At 51.7% G+C, this 22291-nt stretch overlaps 7 protein-coding genes and 1 non-coding gene across 8 annotated transcripts; 4 read left to right on the top strand and 4 right to left on the bottom strand.

Moving 5' to 3' along the window:
* Window positions 1-1819: 1819 nt before the first annotated feature.
* Window positions 1820-2747, top strand: BCR38DRAFT_460704 (mitochondrial glyco protein; the record flags this gene model as incomplete). The annotated part of the gene is made up of 2 exons (XM_040862443.1): window positions 1820-2181; window positions 2237-2747. 2 exons carry the CDS (start codon window positions 1820-1822, stop codon window positions 2745-2747), a joined length of 873 nt encoding a protein of 290 aa, XP_040711678.1.
* Window positions 2748-3450: 703 nt separating this feature from the next.
* On the top strand, window positions 3451-5355 carry BCR38DRAFT_489222 (uncharacterized protein; the record flags this gene model as incomplete). Its single annotated transcript, XM_040864374.1, has 1 exon — window positions 3451-5355. One exon carries the CDS (start codon window positions 3451-3453, stop codon window positions 5353-5355), a length of 1905 nt encoding a protein of 634 aa, XP_040711677.1.
* A 2305-nt stretch (window positions 5356-7660) lies between these two features.
* On the bottom strand, window positions 7661-8829 carry BCR38DRAFT_70923 (translation machinery-associated protein 16). The gene is made up of 4 exons (XM_040865576.1): window positions 8517-8829; window positions 8359-8446; window positions 8165-8298; window positions 7661-8103 (listed from the first exon to the last, which is right to left on the bottom strand). The coding sequence occupies exons 1-4, from the start codon at window positions 8686-8688 to the stop codon at window positions 7955-7957; spliced, it is 543 nt and encodes a 180-aa protein (XP_040711676.1). The 5' UTR covers window positions 8689-8829; the 3' UTR covers window positions 7661-7954.
* A 590-nt stretch (window positions 8830-9419) lies between these two features.
* BCR38DRAFT_489220 (uncharacterized protein) lies at window positions 9420-11898 on the top strand (the record flags this gene model as incomplete). The annotated part of the gene is made up of 3 exons (XM_040864373.1): window positions 9420-9432; window positions 9485-9632; window positions 9708-11898. The coding sequence occupies 3 exons, from the start codon at window positions 9420-9422 to the stop codon at window positions 11896-11898; spliced, it is 2352 nt and encodes a 783-aa protein (XP_040711675.1).
* A 1087-nt stretch (window positions 11899-12985) lies between these two features.
* BCR38DRAFT_489219 (IBR domain-containing protein) lies at window positions 12986-14779 on the top strand (the record flags this gene model as incomplete). Its single annotated transcript, XM_040864372.1, has 3 exons — window positions 12986-13076; window positions 13132-14562; window positions 14718-14779. The coding sequence occupies 3 exons, from the start codon at window positions 12986-12988 to the stop codon at window positions 14777-14779; spliced, it is 1584 nt and encodes a 527-aa protein (XP_040711674.1).
* An 880-nt stretch (window positions 14780-15659) lies between these two features.
* On the bottom strand, window positions 15660-16461 carry BCR38DRAFT_318217 (alkyl hydroperoxide reductase/peroxiredoxin; the record flags this gene model as incomplete). The annotated part of the gene is made up of 3 exons (XM_040854739.1): window positions 15660-15821; window positions 15882-15927; window positions 16148-16461. Coding segments are annotated over 3 exons (522 nt in total), but the record flags the coding sequence as incomplete, so codon positions are not given.
* A 981-nt stretch (window positions 16462-17442) lies between these two features.
* On the bottom strand, window positions 17443-19122 carry BCR38DRAFT_352284 (major facilitator superfamily transporter; the record flags this gene model as incomplete). The annotated part of the gene is made up of 3 exons (XM_040856696.1): window positions 17443-18555; window positions 18618-18851; window positions 18907-19122. 3 exons carry the CDS (start codon window positions 19120-19122, stop codon window positions 17443-17445), a joined length of 1563 nt encoding a protein of 520 aa, XP_040711672.1.
* Window positions 19123-21618: 2496 nt separating this feature from the next.
* On the bottom strand, window positions 21619-21721 carry BCR38DRAFT_t313. Its single transcript has one exon. It is a non-coding gene; the product is annotated as a tRNA-Thr (tRNA).
* Between the last annotated feature and the right edge of the window lie 570 nt (window positions 21722-22291).

The following is a 22291-nucleotide window of genomic DNA, read 5'->3' as shown; positions in this document are numbered from 1 at the left end:
TGCATGATGATTAAGTATTAAAGAATCGGAACCTATCACTGGTTAATATAGCCAATGGTATCGCTAGAAGCGGTGTTCTGTGCTGTTCCAAAGCTTAAAATGAGTCCGAATGAGACCCCATGGGTTACGATAACAATAACAACACGGCAATGTGTCTATGTAAAATCTCAAATCAAATTCCTATTACTAGTCAAAGCCATCAGTTTTATCACTGGATATCCGAAAACTTGGAGATCATCGTCGGGATGCATATATATACTTCAGAAGCATAGCCCTGAGCGGCTACGACTGCCAAGGTTAGTTTGGACAACGCGAGCATAAAGTAAGCTCCAGCTTCAAACCAGCTTCCTATCCATCATTGGTGACGGATGAATGCTCCATACCAGTTGAATCTAAGTTCAAGACATTGAAACAACGGATGAATGCTCCATACCAGTTGAATCTAAGTTCAAGACATTGAAACATTGGCAAAGGGTATAGTGATACTGATTGCTTTCCAATCATACGATAATTACAGCAATACAGTGCGGATCATTGGAAATGGACCGAATAGTTCTACATACATATTTAAAAGTGGAGGCACTCTAACAATTAGATACTTATATACAGCTGTTTGATTTCAGGTCGTCACAAAGCCAACCGTGAACCTACCTCGGATGTATATGACATACGGCGTTAAACCGCGATGTAGTAACCTATAGATGACGTACTTCACGTCATGAAACCATGAGAAATGTTCTAGACACATAATCAGCAATCGTAGACACAAGATGATGATGAGGTGGAAACCCCAATAGAAAGGGGCAAGGCCCAGCTGATTGACTGACCTTCACCTGATCATCTCCACTCATCTCCACATACCTCCTGTCCCAATCTTTGCTACAGTATTGAATTTCATCTCCTGTGCCAACTCCTCTCCCAGGACCCTTTCGACGACTTATAATACCTGATATCACCTCTTATTCCTAATGCTCGCACGGAAACAAAAAATGCTGCCCAGGCCAATGGCTTCTGGGTGCTAGCCAGGGAGCTTACTCTAATGTTGTCGCTTTCACGGTAGCCTACACGAGAAAACCCCTATGGATCTTTCGTAACACCATCCAGGATAAAATCATAGGCAATGCCCTTTTTTTCTTCTGTCTTTTACTTTGCCCATCATTATTCGCTGTAAACTTGTAAGTTGCTGCCTCTTGTCAGCCCCTGAGCCCTAGGTTCATCAACTGCGTCTGGCAAAGCAGCAACCAATGTTGAGGCAACTCCCTTTTCCAACCGAGCCTTCAACTAAGTATACAAAGGATAATTGCAGCAAGTTGCAAGCTGGACTATAAGGTCGCCCCTCCCTCCGACCTTCAGGGCTTCCTTTGGGAGCGATTGTGCTTAGGTGTTTCTCGGTTGTGAAGCCGCTGGTAACGTCGGAAGGCGCTCCTGCAAATATCGATTAGTTTCAAAATCTGCATACGTAACCCAAGAGTTGGTAGTCAGATTCACTGGCCTGTCGATGGACAATAAAAAGCATCTACAACATGTCTGCTTACGTTTAGTGACTTCGAGCCAGGGAAGGTCGTTGAAATGGTGGCAGCCAGCTGGCAGTGATTTGGATCCCGGAACGACCCACTTGCATTTTCTGTGACGCCACGCATGGCCCGTGCACTTTTTGCTCCCGTCGCGATGTCCAGAAAAATTTGGGAGCTTGCCAAAAGTCTAGTTCCTATTGAGCTACATCAACCTATTTTCGAGATACCCAACCAATTCTTCCCATCATCCATCTGGACGGTTCTCTCCCACTGTACTTTTTAATTTTTACGTTGCACACTTCAAAATGATGTCTATGCGAACTATCGCGCGCTCTGCACCCCGGACTCTGACCCGTCTTAGCAGTGCAGCCCTTAGACAATCGGTAGCCAGACCCAGCATCCTGCTCAAGTCAACATTGGCACCCCTCAGATCTTCCCAACTCACATCTTCCTTCTCTACGACACAATTCCGGAGAGCGCCGGCTGGTGAGGTCGACGAGGAGCTGTCGGTGAAGCTAGAGAGCGAGCTCCAGTTCGAGGGCGAGATGAAGGAGAACGAGCAACTGCCCGCAAGCGTCAAGGACTTTCTGGAGAATAGCCCCTTCGAGCTCATTGACACCCCCGGCAAGGAGGATGTCATTCTCAAGCGCAAGTTTGGCAATGAGACGTAAGTTAACGCTCACCAGCCGGACAATTGACCCCCATGCTAATTCCATGCGCAGCATCACCGTTTCCTTCTCCATTTCCGACCTTGCCAACTACGAGCCTGATATGTTCAACGAGGATAACGCTCTTGCCGACGAAGAACTTGAGGGCCCCGAGGCGCGCACCGCCGAGGCAGAAGCCGAGGAGGGTCTCGAGGGCGAGGAGGATGCTGATGCCGCCGTTCCCTGCCGCCTCAACGTTGTGGTAGAGAAGGACGGCAAGGGTGCCCTCAACATCGAAGCCGTTGCTCAGGATGGCCAGATCCTGGTCGAGAACTTCTACTACTACAAGGACGCCAAGCTCGCCCACGGCGAGTCGGCCGAGATCTCCCACCAAGCCCAAGACACCTACCCCGGTCCTCCCTTCGGCAGCCTGGACGAGGACCTTCAGATGCTGATGGAGCGCTACTTGGAGGAGCGTGGTGTTACACAGGCTATGGCCGTCTTTGTGCCCGACTACATGGACACCAAGGAGCAGAAGGAGTACCAGACATGGTTGAAGGATGTCAAGCAATTCATTGACGCTTAAGCGCTTTGGGACATTGGTGCAGAGATTTGAAGGGACTCGATTTGAGTCAACGGTGCGAGGGGGACAAGAAGAGGGTTTGTGCCATAACTGTATGAAGGGGGCTTCTCTTCTGTGTAAATTTCCACTCTCTACGACATGTACGTGTATAATGTGAAAAGCGAAAGATTAATTGGATCTGGCAAAGCCAGGCTAGGACAGAGAAAATTAAACCAGCGGCGTGTACTACCACTCAAAAAAAGTTGTCATTGAATCGTGCTGTGGTTGATGCGCTCCTACACTTGACAGGTGCGTACTATGCGCTCACGCGAACGTCGAACAACGCTGTTAATATCTGATGCAACGTCAGAACTAATGTCTATACCTTACAGCCAGCATTTGATCGACATGATCGATCAGCAGGCGTTGCCGCAGTCAGGCAAACTTACTGCCGAACCGATGTTATTTTTCTCTACTGCCGGCAGCACCGCAGTCTTGTCGACTTTACCCGCACTTAACAGCAAATCTACGAAGCCATGTTTTACCGGATTGTCTTTGCGGGGTGCATCCTCACCAAGACGCTGATTATAAGCACACAAGTTAGTGGCAAGTATAAGTATCCGATGGATGTGTTCCCTCGCTGGAGTAATGGCTGTTGTGACTGAATGAAAAGTAGGAATCGAGCTTCAAGGAGAAACACCCAGATTGTCGCATAAAGGATTGAAGAATGAAGGTCAATACTGGAAAAGGGCTTGCCGCCTTCTGGGCGGTAATGACACTCGGCTCCACGCATGCGCGGTCCGGAGACTGCGATCGCTCATGTCTGGAAGCCTTGATATCGGACTACCTGACTGCTCTGGTAGCCCACGACCCATCCAGCTTGCCCACCACACCGGATGTCAAGTACGTCGAGAACAACCAGGTGCTTCCCCTCGGAACGGGAGAATGGCTCGTCGCCGGCTCGACAGGCAAATACCGGCACACCTTCTCCGACCCGGAGTCCGGCCAAGTTGGGACCATTACTACGATAACCGAGAACGGAGTGGGAACTATCTACATTGTCCGCCTCCAGCTGGACGACGACGGACGGCGTATCAGCGAGATCGAAACGCAAATCACGCGGGATGCGGACGGTGCGGCTCTGTACGAGAAAATGGGCGAGCCCGAATCCGTCTGGCTCCAAGCTGTTACCCCTGAGCAGCGGATCCCCCGCGCAACGCTCATATCGCAAACCAACAAGTACTACAGTGGCATGGAACGCAACGACCCGAACGGCAACTACTCCTTTTTCGACACCGACTGCAACCGGCTCGAAGACGCAGTCCAGACGACCAACATAGACACAGGTGATCCCTACGGACACTCCAACGACACCGTATTCGAATCCTTGGGCTGCGAAGCGCAATTCCAAACGGGCTTCCTGGGCTTCGTGACCAAAATCAGGGAAAGAAGATTTCCCGTCGTGGACGAGGAGCGGCAGGCCGTCTTAGCTATCACGACGCTGGATCATAATGGGACGGTGAGGGAGTTGCCGTCGGCGAATGGGACGAGCCAGCCGATTCCGGCATATTTCGATGTACCCCGAACGCTGCAGGCGGCCGAGGCGTTTCGGTTGAGGGGGCAGGGCAAGTTATGGAGGATTGAGATGACGCTTACCGAGGTGCCGTACGGGATGAGCTCGCCTTTCCACGAGGGGGCGCCTGTGGACGTTGGTGGTGAGGGAACTGAGAAGACGATAGATGGGCCTTGTGGTCGGGCTTGTCTCGAGAAAGAATTGGATCGGGTGCTCGATGCGCTGCTGGCTCATCATCCTGCCACTTTGCCATTGGCAGAGGGCGTGCGATACTCCGAAAACGGACAGTTTATCCCTCTAGGCGACGGGCTTTGGGAGACGCTGGGCGACGTAGCCGTACCCGGCGTCAATGACTACGCAGCCCGCTTCGCCGATCCCTCGACCGGTACAGCCGCCTACTGGGGCCTCACGAGGGAACAGACCACCCCAGGTGTGCTCGCACTGCGAATCAAAGTCGACCGCGGCCAAATCACTGAGATCGAAGCCATAGACGTGCGCGCCGAGTCAACCGGCGCAAGAGGCGGTACCATGACCCTGTTGCGCCCCCCGCTGCCAATAGAGTGGGAGGGCAACAGCCTCGGCAAGCTTGACCCCGCATTCCAGCAGAACAAAACTGCAGGAAGAATGTATCGCTTCTCCACCAATAAACTAATGCATAAGTACTTCGATGGCATGCAGCGGCACTCCGGCCGGCGGGTGCCCTTCGCGCCGGGTTGCACGCGCCGCGATAATGGGGCCCGAGGGAACCTGACGTGCGCTGCGCAGATGGAAGGGTGGGGAGTAGCCCCCAATGGGCTATATCGGGATACGACTGTGGTGCGGGACCGGCGGGTATTGGTTGCGGATGCGGAGAGAGGGGTTGTGCTGGCCGTAGCTATGGTGGATGGCCCCGCTGCTAGGGAGCTGGCTCCAGTGCCTGAGACGGAGAGGGTGCCGAGCACTTTTATGGTTCCGCAGTTGATTAAGGTTGGTAATGGGACGATTGAGAGGGTGGAGGGAATGGTCAAGTGGATGCCGTTCGGGTATACATCAGCTTGGGGGTTGGAGGGACGATCTTGAAAAGGGGCCGGGTGAGAGAGTATTGTATTGCTCCCCAAGATGCATAGCGTGGATGTGTACGATGGTCATCAAACGTTATAAGCCTTTATGCGGACGCCGAAAATTACGTTTCGTCTTCATGAAAGAAAGAGTAGACTTGTTGTAGTGGCCATCGTGCTGATCCCTGAAAGGGTAAAATAGGGAAAACGTTCTGGAGAGGTTCCATATGCCATGATTGACTTCAGTCTCATCGGACCCAATCCCCTGAAGGTGGTAAAAAGTACAGTCAGATTCGAGGTTCGACAATCTTGTAGCTTGATATTCTTGGTGGTATTGGAACACCAAATTGGATGCGAAGTTGGCGATGACAAGTAAGTCCTTGACCGTGTTTTACCGTTTCTGTCCTGATGTGCTGCTTGAGTCATCAATAACGTCGTGTATCGCTCAAGCTGTTGACATTGCGATGCCCTCGGCTGGTGTCACTGCATCATCCTTTAGCTAGTGTGACGTCGGATCACTCCTAGTAGGCTCTTGACAGGTGCTCAAATGGTTGGAAATATCTCTCGGTCACATGGAAGAACGAAGAGTTGAACCCCCATCACCGGTTTCGTAGATAAAAGTACAGCTGTGATAATTGGAAGCGTTGAGGAGAAAATTCTGTGACAGGACGGGAGCAATTGGATGGAGGGACCAGAACATTTGATCTGCGCCAGTTCAGAGCTACTCTGATGTCAGGTAACGCCAGTGTAGTGGAACCATTGATCAGTACCACATCGTGTCAAGCAGTGCGTGTGTAAGGCGACGAGTAACGATACAACATCTAGACATCGAGGGTCCAAAGTAGATAGCCACGCCGCAAAGGCATACTGTATGATACAGGTGTAAAGATATTTACCGCCCAAAAATGCACACTCGGAAAGGAAACCTTGTTCTGCACAACCCTAGGGTAGTGCCATCTATGTCCACAGTGCGTTTTGATGAACCAGATGAATGAAAGTCGGACCAGAGAATGTCGCTGACACTGAATGTTGACTTCCTTGCCCCTTTTGCGCCGAAGATCAACGGTAGCCGACCTGTTGCAAAGCTCTCGGCTGCGAAGCCCTCTCGACGGTTTCCCTGCACTTCCAACATTGATGTGGTGTTGACTTGATAGTATTACCGATTCCTCTGCCACAGCTGCCGAAGACGCTGCTCCGCTTGGCCGAGGAGCATTGCTTCTCCGAGATCAGGACCGTGTCTTCGTGGCCGCAGACGAAGCAGTTTCTCGTATGGGTGATGTATTTGCACATTTCTGTAGAAAAGTCAGATACCATTCTCTCGAGCGAAAGTCCATCAGAAGGTAGAGGGCATACTCGGATAGATCTTGGAAGATGTTGGTTGGGATGGGCCGGTTTGATCACTTGAGGCTCTCGGATCTCATCGACGATTATACGCGAATATGGAAGAGATCGCCAGAGGTAAACGGGACGAAGCATGAAGACCCGACTCCGCCTTTATATATAGAAGAATCACCGGAAGGCTCCGCAGGATATCGACATCGTCTTACTTTTCTGGCAAGTACGACAGTCCTAGACTCCATCGCCGGGCGATGTGTCTCTAGGCCAATCGAAGTTGACAGAGAGCGAGGGGCGTTGGAGTCCCAATATAAGACGCCCTCGAGCGAGAGGATCATGGCCATATGACCATCCCATAGGCCATCTGGGGCATCACAGAACAGACGGACACAAGGTTATCTCGGAGTGTATCAGAAGCCGCGACCACGAGGAGGAACACGGAAACGCACACCTGGCCAATCCCTGGTTGGGATGGTGACGGTGGGAAGGGACAGTTGTGGAATGTCGCACCTTTGACTCAAGGCCATGGCATTTGTTTAAGTAACGGTACGGGCCAGAGCGCAAGGCCCAGATAACGGAACGATCGGAAAATTCGCCCAGGAATCCGGGTCCACCGGGATATATGCCATTATGCAGAAAGATAATACCCCCCAGGGCTGACACTATCGCCCATCGGCTACCTGCTGCCCTCGCCCTCATGTAAATGAGAATATAAGCCAAACAACGTCACCGGCTTCACCGGCCTCGCGGGAAACCATGCGAGTCGATCGGCAATGGCCGCAACGGCTGACCAGGTGTACCACTGCAGGCTGTTTATATTGGTGCATCGAGAAGCGTTAAACTGTCGCGATGCTGTGGCAAGCACGAAATATGTCAGGAAAGCCATTGCATGCCTCAACCTTGTCCAGAACCCTCAACATGCGAACGCAGAAACAGAAGTGGAATAGCAACTGGCTGTGGGAACCGAAGGTGCAACTTGAATAACACAATGCTGTAATGTAGCTGAACTTTAGTCGTGTCATCGCCATGATGCCCCGTGATCTAATAGGAGCACATTGGTGATGGGCCATGGACGGGTTTAGCTCAGTCTCAGCTGTAAGTAACCGTCGTTCACGAATCACATCCATGTGCCGGCGAATATCCCTTGTCCTGTCTTAAAAACGCCTTGCGCCATACGCAATACCCCGAACGCTTGAGTTGAAGATAGAAAGATCAGCCGACGTATGCACGAACTGTCCACACACTGTCGAGCTTGGCGAAGAAGGGTGACATTCTGCGAACTTGCGCTAGTGATCTCCCTTGGGGGGAAAGCTCGAGGGCTTTACATGTCCCCCATTTGCTACCCTCACCCACTGCATGCCAGTCAGGTAGGACCAAGATCCTTCCCAACGATCTAGAAGCTTGGTGTTGTCTTCCGTAGTAAGGTCAGGGACCACTACGAGGCGATTAGCATTCAAGCCACGAGATGAGATATGCCGAGACAGCGGACCACTCACAGAAGCCATTTTCATGTTCCTTGGAGAGTCTCTCTATCTTCATCTTCAGGAGGTCCTCCTTGGTACTTGAAGGTCGACCTGGCCTGCGAGCCTTCTTCAACTCGCTCATTTCTTCATCATACTGATGCACGTAGCTGTATGTGAATTAGCTAGCGCAACATAAGTCTCTCATGAAAAGTTGGGAAGCAGCTTACGCCTTGATGAGTTCTTGAACAATATCCAATTGAAAAGGCTTGTTGTCATTTCGTCTCAAGGCCTCCTGGAAATAAGTGGCACGCTCAACTTTGCAGCTCAGTCAGCGACAAATGCTCCCATCTCAACGAAGTCGAGGATAAAGAAAGGTTGGACCAACTGAATGGCTTATCGGCTCTCTTTCTCGCCGCAGCGAGCTTCTCGAGCTTTACATCTCGGCCGACGGCTCGGTGCAGTCTTTTGGCATCGCGGGAATACTGGTGAACCGCCTCGATGGGGCCCTTTTTCTTCGCAATGGCTTTCCGCGTCTTCTCGAGGCTGGTTTTGGCCATTTTGATATCTTGATGATTCGTAAAAGCTTATGTGATGGTCTTGGTTGGGGTGGGGCGCTGGCAGAATCAGATTGTTAGTCGGTGAAGTCCGTAAACGAGCCGCTGCAAATTTTGGTGGGGCAGGCTTCTCTACACCTTTCTAACCTATACGGAGTACTCGGTACGAAATATACGAAATAGTTAAAGTGTCCCAAATTCGAAGACCCCGCGTTGCTCTGACGATCCACTGTCGACAAGTGCTAACCGAATATGGGTGGGAAGTCGCGCTGGGTCCACGACGCGGTTGCTCTTATCAATTGACCAATGCACCGCGTCCTTTCCACTCGCATGACGGTAATAAGGTGATTAAATGTCCTTGCTGTGACAGGGGCTCTCGGTGCTTTGTGGTCCATTTCGACTTCACGTTCTTTCGTCCTTGGCTTCCAGTTTTGTTACACCGTCCATACTTTGCAGCATCTTGTTCAAACCTGGTTCCTTTGGGCTGCTTTTCGAGTTATTTACAGTCATCATCGTTTCTTGCGCCTCTCTACGCTACGTACTGGCGCATAGCTCATAAATTTCGGGCACCACACCTGAATGTTAGTCCCCAGGTCTCCATCCCTTGGAATTGACCATTGCTGCACCACTGTTCTTCCATCGCCAAAAGCACCACCACTGTACAAGCCTTGCTGGATGGACTTGCGTGCCTTGTAGACTTTCTGTGTTTGCCTAGCCAATTGGCACTTGGGAACATGGGCATTCAAGGTACGTTAGGACTTAGTATTGAATTAGGAATCGTTTAATGACCATGGAACAGGTCTTTTCCCGCTGTTGAAGTCCATCCAACGACCAACCGAACTGAAAAAGTTTGCTGGTGAGACCTTCGCAGTTGATGCCTATGGGTGGTTGCATCGAGGCGCCATTTCATGTGCCATAGAGCTTGCTCAGGACAAGCCGACCCGCAAGTGAGTTATTTCTATTTACATACTGGACTACCCTCATAGTTCCTCTCATCAAACATGGTCTTACCCTAGCTGTAGATATGTCGATTTCGCCATGCACCGAGTTCGAATGGCCAAGCATTTCGGAGTGACTCCTTACCTTGTTTTTGATGGTGATTACTTGCCGAGCAAAGGTTGCACGGAGGACTCGCGTGCGAAGCGCCGTGAGGAGAGCAAAAAGGCGGGTTTGGAGCTGCTCAAAGCTGGCAAGCCGTCTCAAGCCCATCTCGAACTCCAAAAGGCCATTGATGTGACCCCGGAGATGGCCAGGCACCTGATCGAGGAGCTCAAGAAAGCAGGTATTCCTTACGTTGTAGCTCCGTACGAAGCAGATGCCCAAATGGTGTATTTGGAACGGCAGGGGCTAGTCAGTGGCATCATTTCGGAAGACTCGGACTTGCTCGTATTCGGCGCCAAACGACTCCTGTCGAAACTCGATCAACACGGGCAATGTGTTGAGATCAACCGCCGGGACTTTTGTGCCGTCCGTGAGATTTCACTGACAGGGTGGACCGACGCCGAGTTCCGCCACATGGCTATACTGAGTGGATGCGATTATCTTGACAGCATCAACAACATGGGGCTCAAAACTGCGTATCGGATGATTCGAAAGTACAAGACACCAGAAAAAGCCATCAGAATGCTTCAATTCGACGGTAAATATCGCGTACCCGCTGACTACATGGTCCTCTTCCGTCAAGCGGAGCTTACGTTTCTCTATCAACGAGTCTACTGCCCCAAAGCCCAACAACAGGCCTTTTTGACCCCGCCTCCTGCCGACATTAACATTGATGATATGCCATTCATCGGAGCATTTGTCGAGGCTGATTTAGCTCGACAGATTGCCGTTGGCGATGTCAACCCCATCACCAAGCAGAGGATTCAGCTTGCGCCTCTCCCAGAGCCTCGGAAGCGTGCATCTTCGTCGTCGGCCCCGCAACCTGTTACACAGGCCAGTAGCCGCAAACCGCCTAGGAAACCCATTGAAGGGTATTTTCAGGGTGACAGACGCATTCCCCTGGGTGAGATGGATCCCAACTGCTTCTCCGTTGATCCTCAGCGGGTGGCTGGCATGACCGACAATGACCAAAGACCCATCGTGTTTCCCCTACCGAGACCCTATGTTGACAGTAGGAGATCACCGCCTTCACGCCCTGCCCGGTCATATATCACTCGTTCGTCAGCAGCTACCTCACCTCGCATTTTACGCCGCCGGACGGAGCCCATTTCGAATCTACTGCGTGATAACGGAACCTCGTTGGGCTCAACGTCACGCCGACAGACCCTGGGACCTACTGCCAGTTTGGACACAGGAAATGAGGCCGCATTGACGAGTTCCACCCGCCCACCTAAGAAGGCTAGGCTATGCAACGATGCCGTTTCGGACTCGGTACCCGCGAAAGAGATAAGCAAATTCTTCCCCTTGAGTCGTAACAATGCAACATCCCCGAAGAAGACAGATGGATACCTCATGTCGGATGACTCCATAGAAGAGGCATTGAATGGTCTTCCTGACATGGATGGATGGCACGGGCTATCGAAGGCGAAAAAGGAAGTTGTGGTGTTTGAGGAGCGCTCCCAAAATATCCAAGACAATATTTCTAAGGATGACGACAACGAAGGCGCGACGCTCGAGGCGAATGGAACGAGTTCAGCAACAGAGGCAAAGACCTCAGAGACACCCCTCAAATCCACCACAAATATCAGCCGCTTTTCTTTCAGCCAGAGTAATGACAGTTCATCCTCCTTGAACAGCCGCCGAGTTTCGTACACTCGTCCCACGCCTGCATCATCTACACAATCATCTACTACGCGGTCTACGCCGGCGTCTGCAAACTCAACGTTCAGTGCGTCGTCTGCTGCTACAACACCGGCGACCCCTATTATGACCCCTCTACAGCGCATTGGGGCTCAAGCGATCGGCCGCAGCAAGCCGCCATCCACACCAACCTTTGCTGTCCCTCGACCTTTGAAGCGTAGTAGCTTGGGCCGAGCAAACCTGAACTCCATTCCGATCAACCCGGCATTCGTGCCTCTCCCGCCTGTAGACTTAACGGAAGTGGAAGCACTGCATCAACCTGTTGGCAGTGAAGATATGCTAGTCTCGGAGAGTGACGGAGACGATGCTGGTGATGGTGCAGAGGATCTTGAGAACGTGGAGAACCTGGGTAAGGCCAGGAACAAGACCGAGGGGCGAAGGATTGACCTTTCGAGGTTTCTGTTTGCTTAAGACATTATATGGGAAGGACTTGAGATTTTCGTCTCGTCATTTCGGCTCATGAAAGGACACTAATCAGAGGCCACAAAGAGGAAACTTGGTGCGTTTCCACATCATGGTCCAGGTTGCGTGCATGGCGCAGGGGGTGTTCATGCCATGGGTTTAGGCATGGGAAGAATAGATTCGCGGAGTACGGTTGGGCTGTCTATCTGTATACATATACATGACTATTGCTTGGCCCGGGATTGACCAATATATGATACCATTATGTTCTGTGTTGATGGGGTACAATTGTGATAATATTAGCGTGCCAATTTTGGATGTGCTGGACGCAAAAGACAGGTCCAGTTGGCAATCTGTACAAGAGTTTTCGCGTTTCTTGCATCAGTTCATCATGACAACGTCAAGTTGCTCCTATTCCCCCAGTCTAGAGGTCGGGTGGACGCCGTGGTCAGCTGCGACGACTTTCAGCGTTGGTTCGCTTTAAGGTTACCTCGAACCTAACAGCCGAGGATTTAGCGGCAAGGCATCAGTTGCGTCACAGGATCCCTGGAGTCGTGCACTGATAACCGATTACCAGCAGGCACTTGCCTTGTCTGTTTGCTTACTTGCACCAACACCCGATCCCCTTTTCTCCCGTTTGACCAGTTGCGGCGTTAGCCCCTGCATCACTACAATCGTCCTTCCTGCTCCTCTATCTCAAGTATTCCTGAAATTACGCGCTGGTTGCTGCGTCGGCCTGAGACCGTTGTGGCTCGACTCTTCTAAATAACTAGTGAACAAAGTTATATCCATTCCGCCCGCTGTCACCGATTTGGCCAGTGCCCCTCAGTCAAGCCAAATCCCACCCAAACCCAACCTTCCTTCTTTCTCCCGGTGACGCACAACCCACCGCGCCTTTCGACTCAATACCTCTCTCCGCTTTGAGTTTACAAATACGTCGCCACAGCCCTGCTGCTCGTCGACTTGACGGGCAACTTTATTGGTCAAAATTCCTCCCACGACGAGGAAGAGGAAGGCGGCTGAGGCGAAGATCAACCACCCGGCTGCACCCAGCAAGCGGATCGCCTCGGCAGCACCTCCTACACCCGTTACCGGCATGGATTCCGACGAGGACTTCCAGTCCACTGTGAGCAGTGACGACGATGCCATGCAAGACACCGACAACGATGAGATGTCCGGGGTCGAAGGTAATGTTCACTTCCCTCCCATCTACGCCGACTCGGACTAACTCCCTCTGGCCAGATTTTGACGCCTTCGACGACGAACCAGATGAGGAACCTGACTTGGGACCTAACAAGATCCAAAGGAAGCGGATTGCGTACGACATCAGTTTCAAGGTCTACAGCCCCACCGACATCCAAGCCCACCAGGACGAGATGATGGACGAAGTAAATATGATTCTCGAGATGCGGAAAGAGGACGCAGCCATATTGTTACGTCACTTCCGATGGAATAAGGAACGCTTGATGGAGGATTACATGGACAAGCCCTCCAAGGTGCTGGAGGCTGCCGGGCTGGGCTCCAGCACGATCAACCCTCCGCGCCTTGAATTTATCCCCGGATTTACGTGCGACATATGTTACGAGGATGATGATGGGCTGGAGAGCTTCGCCATGAAATGCGGCCATCGATACTGCGTTAACTGCTACCGACAATATTTGACCCAGAAGATTCGGGAAGAAGGCGAAGCAGCTCGGATTCAGTGTCCTTCCGAAGGCTGTGGGAGGATCATGGACGCTCGATCACTCGACTTGCTCGTCACGCCGGACCTTGCGGACCGATACCAAGAGCTGCTAAATCGAACGTACGTCGAGGACAAGGAGATTCTCAAATGGTGCCCAGCGCCGGACTGCGAGAACGCCATCGAGTGCGCCATCAAGAAGAAGGACCTCGACAAGGTCGTACCGACGGTAGCATGTCGATGTGGCCACCGCTTCTGCTTTGGCTGCATCCTGAACGACCACCAGCCGGCGCCTTGCGAGCTGGTCAAGCGCTGGCTAAAGAAGTGCGCAGACGATAGCGAGACGGCCAACTGGATTTCTGCCAATACCAAGGAGTGTCCTAAGTGCAACTCCACTATTGAGAAAAACGGCGGCTGCAACCATATGACGTGCCGCAAGTGCAAGCATGAGTTTTGCTGGATGTGCATGGGGCTGTGGTCGGAACACGGTACCAGCTGGTACAACTGTAACCGATTCGAGGAGAAGAGCGGCACCGACGCTCGAGATGCCCAGGCCAAATCTCGAGTCTCTTTGGAGCGCTATTTGCATTACTACAATCGGTACGCCAACCACGAACAGTCGGCTCGACTGGATAAGGACATATACACCAAGACGGAGAAGAAGATGGTACAACTGCAGACGGCGTCAGGCATGTCGTGGATTGAAGTGCAGTACCTTAACGCGGCCTCGCAAGCTCTCCAGACATGTCGCCAGACATTGAAGTGGACGTACGCCTTTGCTTTTTACCTCGCCCGAAACAATTTGACGGAAATTTTTGAGGATAACCAGAAGGACTTGGAATTATCCGTGGAAGCCCTCTCCGAGATGTTCGAGAAGCCGATTGCGGAGCTCTCGGATCCCAAGTTGAAGGTGGATATCATGGACAAAACATCCTACTGCAACAAGCGACGAGTTATTCTGCTCGAGGACACTGCAGAGAACCTCGCTAACGGTACGTTTGGACCATTCCAGTAGCTTCCTTACTCATCACCGCACAAATCTACACCACACCGCCGTCATTCCATGGCTAAACGCACCAATGTTATTCTGTGAAACGCAGAGTTATTTAACCTGGCGAACATGAGTATGCTAACAAACACCCAACAGGCCGTTGGACCTTTAACGTGGATCTCAAGAGCTTGGCTCCTGTGTCGAGCGGACGCAAGTAGAATTGGCGGCGCTTTGCCCGACGATTCCACCCCTGGCTCCAGCAGAACCCGGCGCCGAGGGTACGAACGGGAGGAATTGTTGGCGTGGTTCAAGTAGGCGATTATGTTCACAGAAGTTCATGAGAGAGTATGGTTATTTTCTAGCGATTGGAAGACTAGCGCAAGTGTGCTGGACGGCTGACCCAGCAGGACAAGGCGTTACTGGACAGGGAGTTATCAGGCCAGCTTTGTACTGTAGGATTGAGCATTTCCGCTATACATGGTGCAAGTAACTTGCTCCCCATTTAGACTTTAAATTTTGCACTTGATTGATGTGCGTCTATCGATCTTTGAACATGTGCAATCCTGGCTGTTTCAATCCACCATTGCTGGTATTGTACAGCAGCTTACAACGAGTGCCTGAGTCAGAGCCCTTGTAGACCTCGTAGATTTACATTGGTACCATACCATGCTCAACTTGGTATACCGTTGGGTGTTTTCAACCCAAGACCTTGTCCGCCATGGAGACTGTGGCCAAATTAGCATATTTTTAATAGCTGGCGTATTTTCGCTGCTGTTCCAACAGTGGCAGGCAAGCCACGACTAACGAAGCTTGAATAGGTCAAAGACAACGGAACAAGCCAGGTAGAAATTACACTCCCGGGCAGATCATCCTTTCTGATCACATCGACAACGTGGTTCCGTACCCGCTTGTTCCGCGTGTCATACGCTGGCACGGACTTGGGCTTCGGACATCAGGCTTCTGTCGGTGTATGTTTCCAACTCATTTACGAGCATCTTCAAACCGTAGCTTGACACGTTTTCTCCAGACCCGCCTGAGGACAATCCCAGAAAGGAGGACGCGTGAAAAGAAAGTAAAGTCAAGTAGGTACTCACCATCAGTGCCCGTGTTATCAGGCTCAACGTGCGCAGACGCCACTTTGCCGTCCTCAACCACCAGGGCGTACCGCTTACCCCGCATGCCGCCGAAGATGGCGGAGCCGTCGAAACCGAGGTCCAAGGCGCGGGTAAAATCTCCCGTTGGGTCGCCCAAGAAGCGGATCTGGATGAGATGTGAGAACGGGGGCATGGGAGTGGAGAAAGGGGAGGAAGGAGAGCTTACACCGGAGTCTTTGACCGGGTCCAGTTGGTCGTGCCATGCCTTCATACTGGGAGGAGGTTAGCGAGGAATGCTCTCATATTCATTACGTTGACATGTTGATGGCAGTTTCAAATGCACCATCGCATCCAGTCAGCTGTGAGTCCCATCAAGTCCAGACTTGCAGTCCAGTCCACGCAACCACTTCCCAACTCGCCACCCACCAACCATCCCCTAGAGAAGAACACTATCTCCAATCAATCAAGCAAGCAAGCAATAAATCGACTTACACAAAAGCATCATTCACACTAACAACAACCACCTTACCCCCATCCATCTGGATCTCCTTCGTGCGGGGATGATTCATATAGCTGGGGATGTGCTTCTGGCTGCATGCGCCCGAGAAGGCGGCAGGCACGCCGATGATGAGACCCCGCTTGACGTTGTTGAATTCCTCGGCTAGGTTGACCTTGTTCCCGGGGGAGTCCTCGCACAGGACCTCGAGGTTGGGCAGCTTGTCGCCGACTTTGACGAAGGCGGCACGCGAGGCGTGGAAGGACCGGGACGCGGCGCCGACGGCTGGTGCGGCCAGGCGCAGCGGGCGGGTGAGGAGAGACATTTTGTGGAGGGGGTATTGGGTGAGAGTATGGCGATGGGGTTTGAGTTGAGGTTGGTTTACGTGAGGTGATGCTAGGTGTGATGAGTATCAAGCGAGCTGAGTTGTTGATAGTGTTGGAGCTAGAGTTGAGGAGGTCCATTTGGGAGCTCGAGCCTATGACGCAACGGCTGCGTTGCTCTTCTTGCAACTTACACCGTCTGACCGCGCGATTCGTGCCGGCTCTTTACAGTGCACTGGAAAGCATGTGTACTGTACGAGTGTGCCACCGTAACATCGTGGGGTAATTGTCCTGAACAGCCCCTCCGTATTTGCTTATCAAGGTAACACCACTGCCGTTAGCAATTCACGTCGCGAATACTCACTTTGAAATGGCTCATGTTGGGTACATACTATACCAGAACTTAGACTTAGTTTCTGCTATTCCCAAGGTATAATGCTTTTGAATATCCATGCTAGCAAAGTGGAGTTCGTGGCTATCCTTTCGGCTGGGAGCTCTATGTACAATGTACTTGCGAACTTCGCACTTGGTGCATCCCCTACATATAACCTGGATTAGGATGATGAAATGATTTGCTACGGCTTGGACGGGGATTACTTGCTTGCTTCCCCATCCATTGATGCGATTGGCAGGGACGCCATGACGGTGTATGGCTTGTCCCTTGCTTCCAAGGTGAGATCAGGTACAGGTGGGCTTGTCGGCTTGTTGAATATGAGGTAACCAGAAGTCAGTTCCGGCTTATTCAAACCCCTTTCATTCATTTCCCGTCATCCTGGTCTTGATTATATCAAACTGGTTCTGTGATCTTCGTCATCGGCTAGTGTGCTTCCAAGGTGAAGTCTCAAATCATTGCCCAGACCCCTCGCCATTTGAGGGAGATTATTTTCACATTATAGTATTGGGGGGCGTGCGATTTTAGACATGATTGTTTTTATTTTAAGCTCAGGAGATTTAGAAAGACCCAATAGTCACTGCGGCCTCAATGCCCCCGCTTGATATTCTCCCCACCGACCATCCAGATATTGCCTGACATTCTTCCCCCAGAAGGCCACAGGAACGCCAACCCCTCCCACGACGAGGATCATAATAGCGAGCTGGATGTTCTCCCATGCGTACCCCTGCGACTTGATCCACAACGGCAGCACAAAGCTCATGGAGAAGCTGACGATGTAGCTGAATCCACCCACACAGACAAGCGCAGCCGCCGACCACTGGGGAAACGATTCAGTGACCCAAAGTACATTCGCAGCGCCCAGTGCCACGAAGCTGAAAGATTTTAGTGCATAAGAGATGTAGATGAGAATCCAGTGTAAGTGGTACTGCGCTGTGAGACCAAAAAGGAGATTGCCTGCCGCACCCGCCAGGACGGGGAGCACAAACGCGGGTAGATAATATTCTGCATGCCGAACCCCACCGTTCCGCCGTGTAAGATGCCGCGTGATATTCTGAATCATGATCCCCGCCGCAGGCCAGACCAAGAAGCTCCCCACGGCGGCGGCAAGATTGACGAGGGCGACAGCCCAGGGGGGGAAGTTGTAAGGCTTGGCAGCCAGGACGTATACGAAGGACTCGCCGATGGACACCATCCCCGCGAAGTTCACGGCATTGAGCAGCATGACCCAGAATACGAGGGGGTTGCACAAGCAGAGGATGACTTGCGGGTAGCATGCCCACATGGCCTTCCACTCGCTTCGTCCGCTCCAAACCTTAATGCGTTGAATGAATCGTTTAAACCAGTGCTTATCGGGCGGGTTGGGCAGGGCTTGCTCGCCGGGGACTGCGTCCCAGTCGTCATAGATGCGGACTTTTTCGGATCCGCTTTGCACCACGATCCGGCCGTCCCAGGCTACAGGGGGTCGGAGGAAGAAAGTTTCTGGGAAGCAGAAGAGAGTCATGACAAATGAAGCGAGACTTGCCATGGACCAGATCCAGTAGAAGGAGCGCCAATCGGTGTCGACCACTTTGATCTGCGGGATTATCGACAGCACCAACAGGGTCAGGCTGCCACCGAGTCCCCAGAACATAGCGATGGCTTGGGGACGCTCGTGGATGAAGGTCATATCGATGACGATACACAACAACTACCGCACCCTGTTAAAACATGTTTATGTACGCACGTTTGGGGTTTGAAGGCATGACTAACCAGACTCAGGATACTGCTTGCCGCCAAACCTTGAACACACATGGCAGCCAAAAGCTGGTAAAAGTTTTGTGCCAAAGCTGCCGATATGGTTGAAATGAACGTCATCAGGGTGCAAAGAAGAAACACCGGCCTCCTGCCGATGGCAAGCGAGAGTGGTACCCATAGAAAGGCGCCAATGCCCAGCATCAGCATCGGGGCGCTCACCAGGACTTCGATGCGGAATAGCGATCTCTCCTAGTGGCGTTGGTTAGTATAGGAAGCTGAAGGAATCAGAAGAGGTGTCGCATACTGCCAATGCCGCATCATGATCGAATGCCCCGTACATAAACGTCGGGGCTTGTATCGCCGCGACACCGACAACGTCATACAGCATGACACTCGCGAAGGCCAACATCCGCTTCCTGGAGCTCCAGCCAAGTGGGTCATTGGGGGAGTCGCTCGGGATCGGAAGACTGAGCATCTGGCCATCAGATGAGATGAGGAACACGCTGCCCGAGAGGTCCATCGACGTGTACTTGGACTCCTTGCTTTCCGTGCTCTCCGTGCTCTCCGTGCTCTCTGTCGACTGCATCGTGACGGACGACTTGATGGACATTGTTGGTCGGGGATATTAGAAACTAAAGAAATAATTAAAAGATCGAATATTCGAGTAGCATGGCCCGAGGACTGCTTCAATGTTGATGCGGCACTTGACCTGTAGTCTCAATGAACGAACGAAGCGATGTCAAAGTGGGATGTGGTTGGCGATGAAGTGGTGATATAGCATACATTTATCCTACAACGCCATGCCATCTCATGAGCATCGCCCGAAACGGCCAAGTGATCATCGCCTCGGCGTTCTCGAGTTTAAGATCAGAGTTCTTAGCTTCATCAACACCATTTCCTCACATCCCGGTGCGAGATTGAGGGAACTGTCCACTTAGACTTTTTTTCCCATCCGCATAGTGGCCAACAGAGTTTGAAATGAAGGTTCATTTTGACGGGAAGCTTAAACTCCCTTCTGTGTGCCTTGCAGCTTGCCAATGTTTCTGCCGCGCTAGCGCTCTCTGTGCAGGGATAGGGCTGTGACAGCACCGCGCTTAGATCCTTATGGGTGACGGATAATCTTGGATTGGTCCTGTCGTTCGAAGAGTCTCGACCTTGTTATTTGGACACCAGATGCCGATGGAGTTTATGTTGAGCTCACATATGCCCAGGACGTTTCCCCAAGTTTTGGATATCCGAACGTCGAGATTGTGTAGGTGATAGGAAAAGAGGGGTGCTGCAAGGATTCATGGCATAGAGATCCCAGTTCGCAGCATAGACGCGACGCTTGGCCGTTTTTACTACAGCTGTAGATCCCCCTCGATAGGTCTAGATGTTTGAGATCCAGATAAACCAGTAGATTAGTGCTCATCCTCGATGGATAACCGAGTGATGAACAAATGCCAAATCCACAAGCTCGCTTTCGCCTTTGGGTTATCATCAAATAAGTCCCCGGCCGGGTACACACAGAATATGAAATTGCAGTATCAAGTGGGTATCGTGAGACCGCACCGTCGGTGTCCTTGGCAGAGTTCGTTGGGTCGCATAAGGTTTGTAGCGTTGTAATAATGTCACGTTCTGTTCGGCCTTCCCGGCCCCCCAAGCTTTGCCACACTCGTATAGCAGCCGCCTTCACAGTTCCAAGCCAGCACCGCCATTATGAACAAATTAAACTCAAAGAGCCTGTCGTTATTGATGAGTTCCATCTCCTCGGGTCGTCTCATTCCCAGAAGCTCATCAAATCCAAGTCGAACCGCAGACTAGTGCCCCATCTGATCACGATCCATGAGCCATTTCGATCCATCTCGATCGAGTCAAGACTCACACGTCTTAATGCAGCGAGACCGATGTCCAGTCGCGGCCGTTTCGGGACCTGACACCACCAGCATGGTCTTTTGCGATCCTCGTTATAACAGAGGTCACAAATAACAAATATGTCAAAGGATGAAACTGGGGAATCGCCTCCACCTGCCGCCTGTCCATGGCATTGCAGTAAGAAACATTGCGACCTCCTCGTCACGTTATCGCCGTCCTCGATGACAAGTTTCAATGCTTTCTTGTTTGTAAGCAGATCCAGGCCAGAAGTGATCGTGTCTTCAATATTATTCCCCCGGGAGAACCAGTCTCGGCCGACCCAGCCGAGACCCACCCAGGCCTCTTGTGAAGGACGAACCTGCAACTCGAACTTTGTTCACCCGGCTGCAATGCTTCGAAGAAATTCTGTGGGCACACGAATCGAGCGTCCAGACGAATGACTCAAAAGACTGAAGTCGTATACAAGTCATATTCTACGCTGTAGCGCAACTACCAAAACTTTTGAGTATTAAAAATAATATTAAATACGCCGTAGGTGTTAACCCTCGGTACCTCTACAAGTACTCCCTTAAGGGGCTATAGATGATATAGCGGGCCCTTAAGCCGCGTCGGGCGGTTATACAGGTAAACTTGTAGCCAAACGACTACTAAACCTCCTGTCCCTCCCTAAGTCTGTGCTACAACCCCTGCCTGAACTACCGATAAGCGTGGTAATGTGGCACTTAAATTCGTCCTCAGGGGTGGGATGCTGCTGATGTGCAGAAGATGCTCGACTATTTTTTTGTCGCGACAAGTCGTAGTATCTGCTAATTGGGGTTCTCGTCGAGCGTATACATCTCAACCATACGCTCAAGTGGATAGACCGTAACGTGGTCTAGACGCTCGCAAGAATCGCGGCGAGAGGGCGTGCTGCGCGCCTTCTATCGTGAGGGGACGGGTTCGCCGACGAGCGTTATCGGATAGGCGAGGTCCGATAAGGGGTCGGATTAACGATTCGAATTCTGGACCGGCTGTCGAGTTATATTCCGCCGACGTAGTGCTTGACGGTCGACTGACTAGGATGCTCGTAATCCTAAACTGCACCAATCTCCCTATTATCGCTAGGTAGGCGAAGTCAACAAGGTGGGCAGCGCGCCGTAAGGGTTGACTAAACCCCCTTGTGTGTCAGCTGCGGGATTCGAACCCGCGACTCGTCACCGACCCAAGTGGGCGAGGCTCAAATCGGGACTTATCTACCAGCGAAGTGACCAACTACACCAGCCGACGAGTATTAAACGCAGACGTGAACTTTCCCCAATCGCAAGCATCATTCTTGTAGCAACGAGCGAACCGTCTCCAATAACGAAGTCTAGACTCAACGCACGAAGCTCGTGTCTCATCCTCGCGAAGGTATCGAACGCCACACCGAAACTGGCACGAACCACGACAGTAATAAGACACGACAGCGAACTCACCATGTGTCGTCGTGTTCAAAATCTCCAGGCTTCTTGATAGATATGCACTATGCTGTATGGTTGCATTTACACCGGAATCAGACCACTGATCAGGAGAGTGAAGACGCCTGGCTAGATTAGAGAACCTAAATGCTATAGACTGATTTGTTGCGCGCAAGACAGGCAAGGGAGCTAGCCGCATTTGTGATGATGGGACTAATTCCCGGGAATCTACAGCTACAGAAGGGCTATTTATGGGCAGTTGGCGGCACCCAGCACACCGGCCGCCACCCCCCTGCTCAACGGCCCACTACGCGACGCGACTCTCTGCATCTCGTCAGACATAATGGTCACGTGATAACAAAGGTCACGTGAGTCACCAGTAGAGTGGAGCTGAGACTA

Source organism: Pseudomassariella vexata (genome assembly GCF_002105095.1).
Source record: "Pseudomassariella vexata strain CBS 129021 chromosome Unknown BCR38scaffold_15, whole genome shotgun sequence".
NCBI classification, from domain to species: domain Eukaryota; kingdom Fungi; phylum Ascomycota; class Sordariomycetes; order Amphisphaeriales; family Pseudomassariaceae; genus Pseudomassariella; species Pseudomassariella vexata.
The sequence above is the reverse complement of the archived record's forward strand: the minus strand, read 5'-3'. Positions and strand labels throughout refer to the sequence as shown.

Coding starts and splice junctions, on each gene's coding strand:
- BCR38DRAFT_70923 (XM_040865576.1), bottom strand. CDS start 8,688: ATGGCCAAAACCAGCCTCGAGAAGACGCGGAAAGCCATTGCGAAGAAA. Junction 8,447..8,516: donor GAGAGCCGATAAGCCATTCA/GTTGGTCCAACC, acceptor TGAGCTGCAAAG/TTGAGCGTGCCACTTATTTC. Junction 8,104..8,164: donor GGAACATGAAAATGGCTTCT/GTGAGTGGTCCG, acceptor ATCGCCTCGTAG/TGGTCCCTGACCTTACTACG.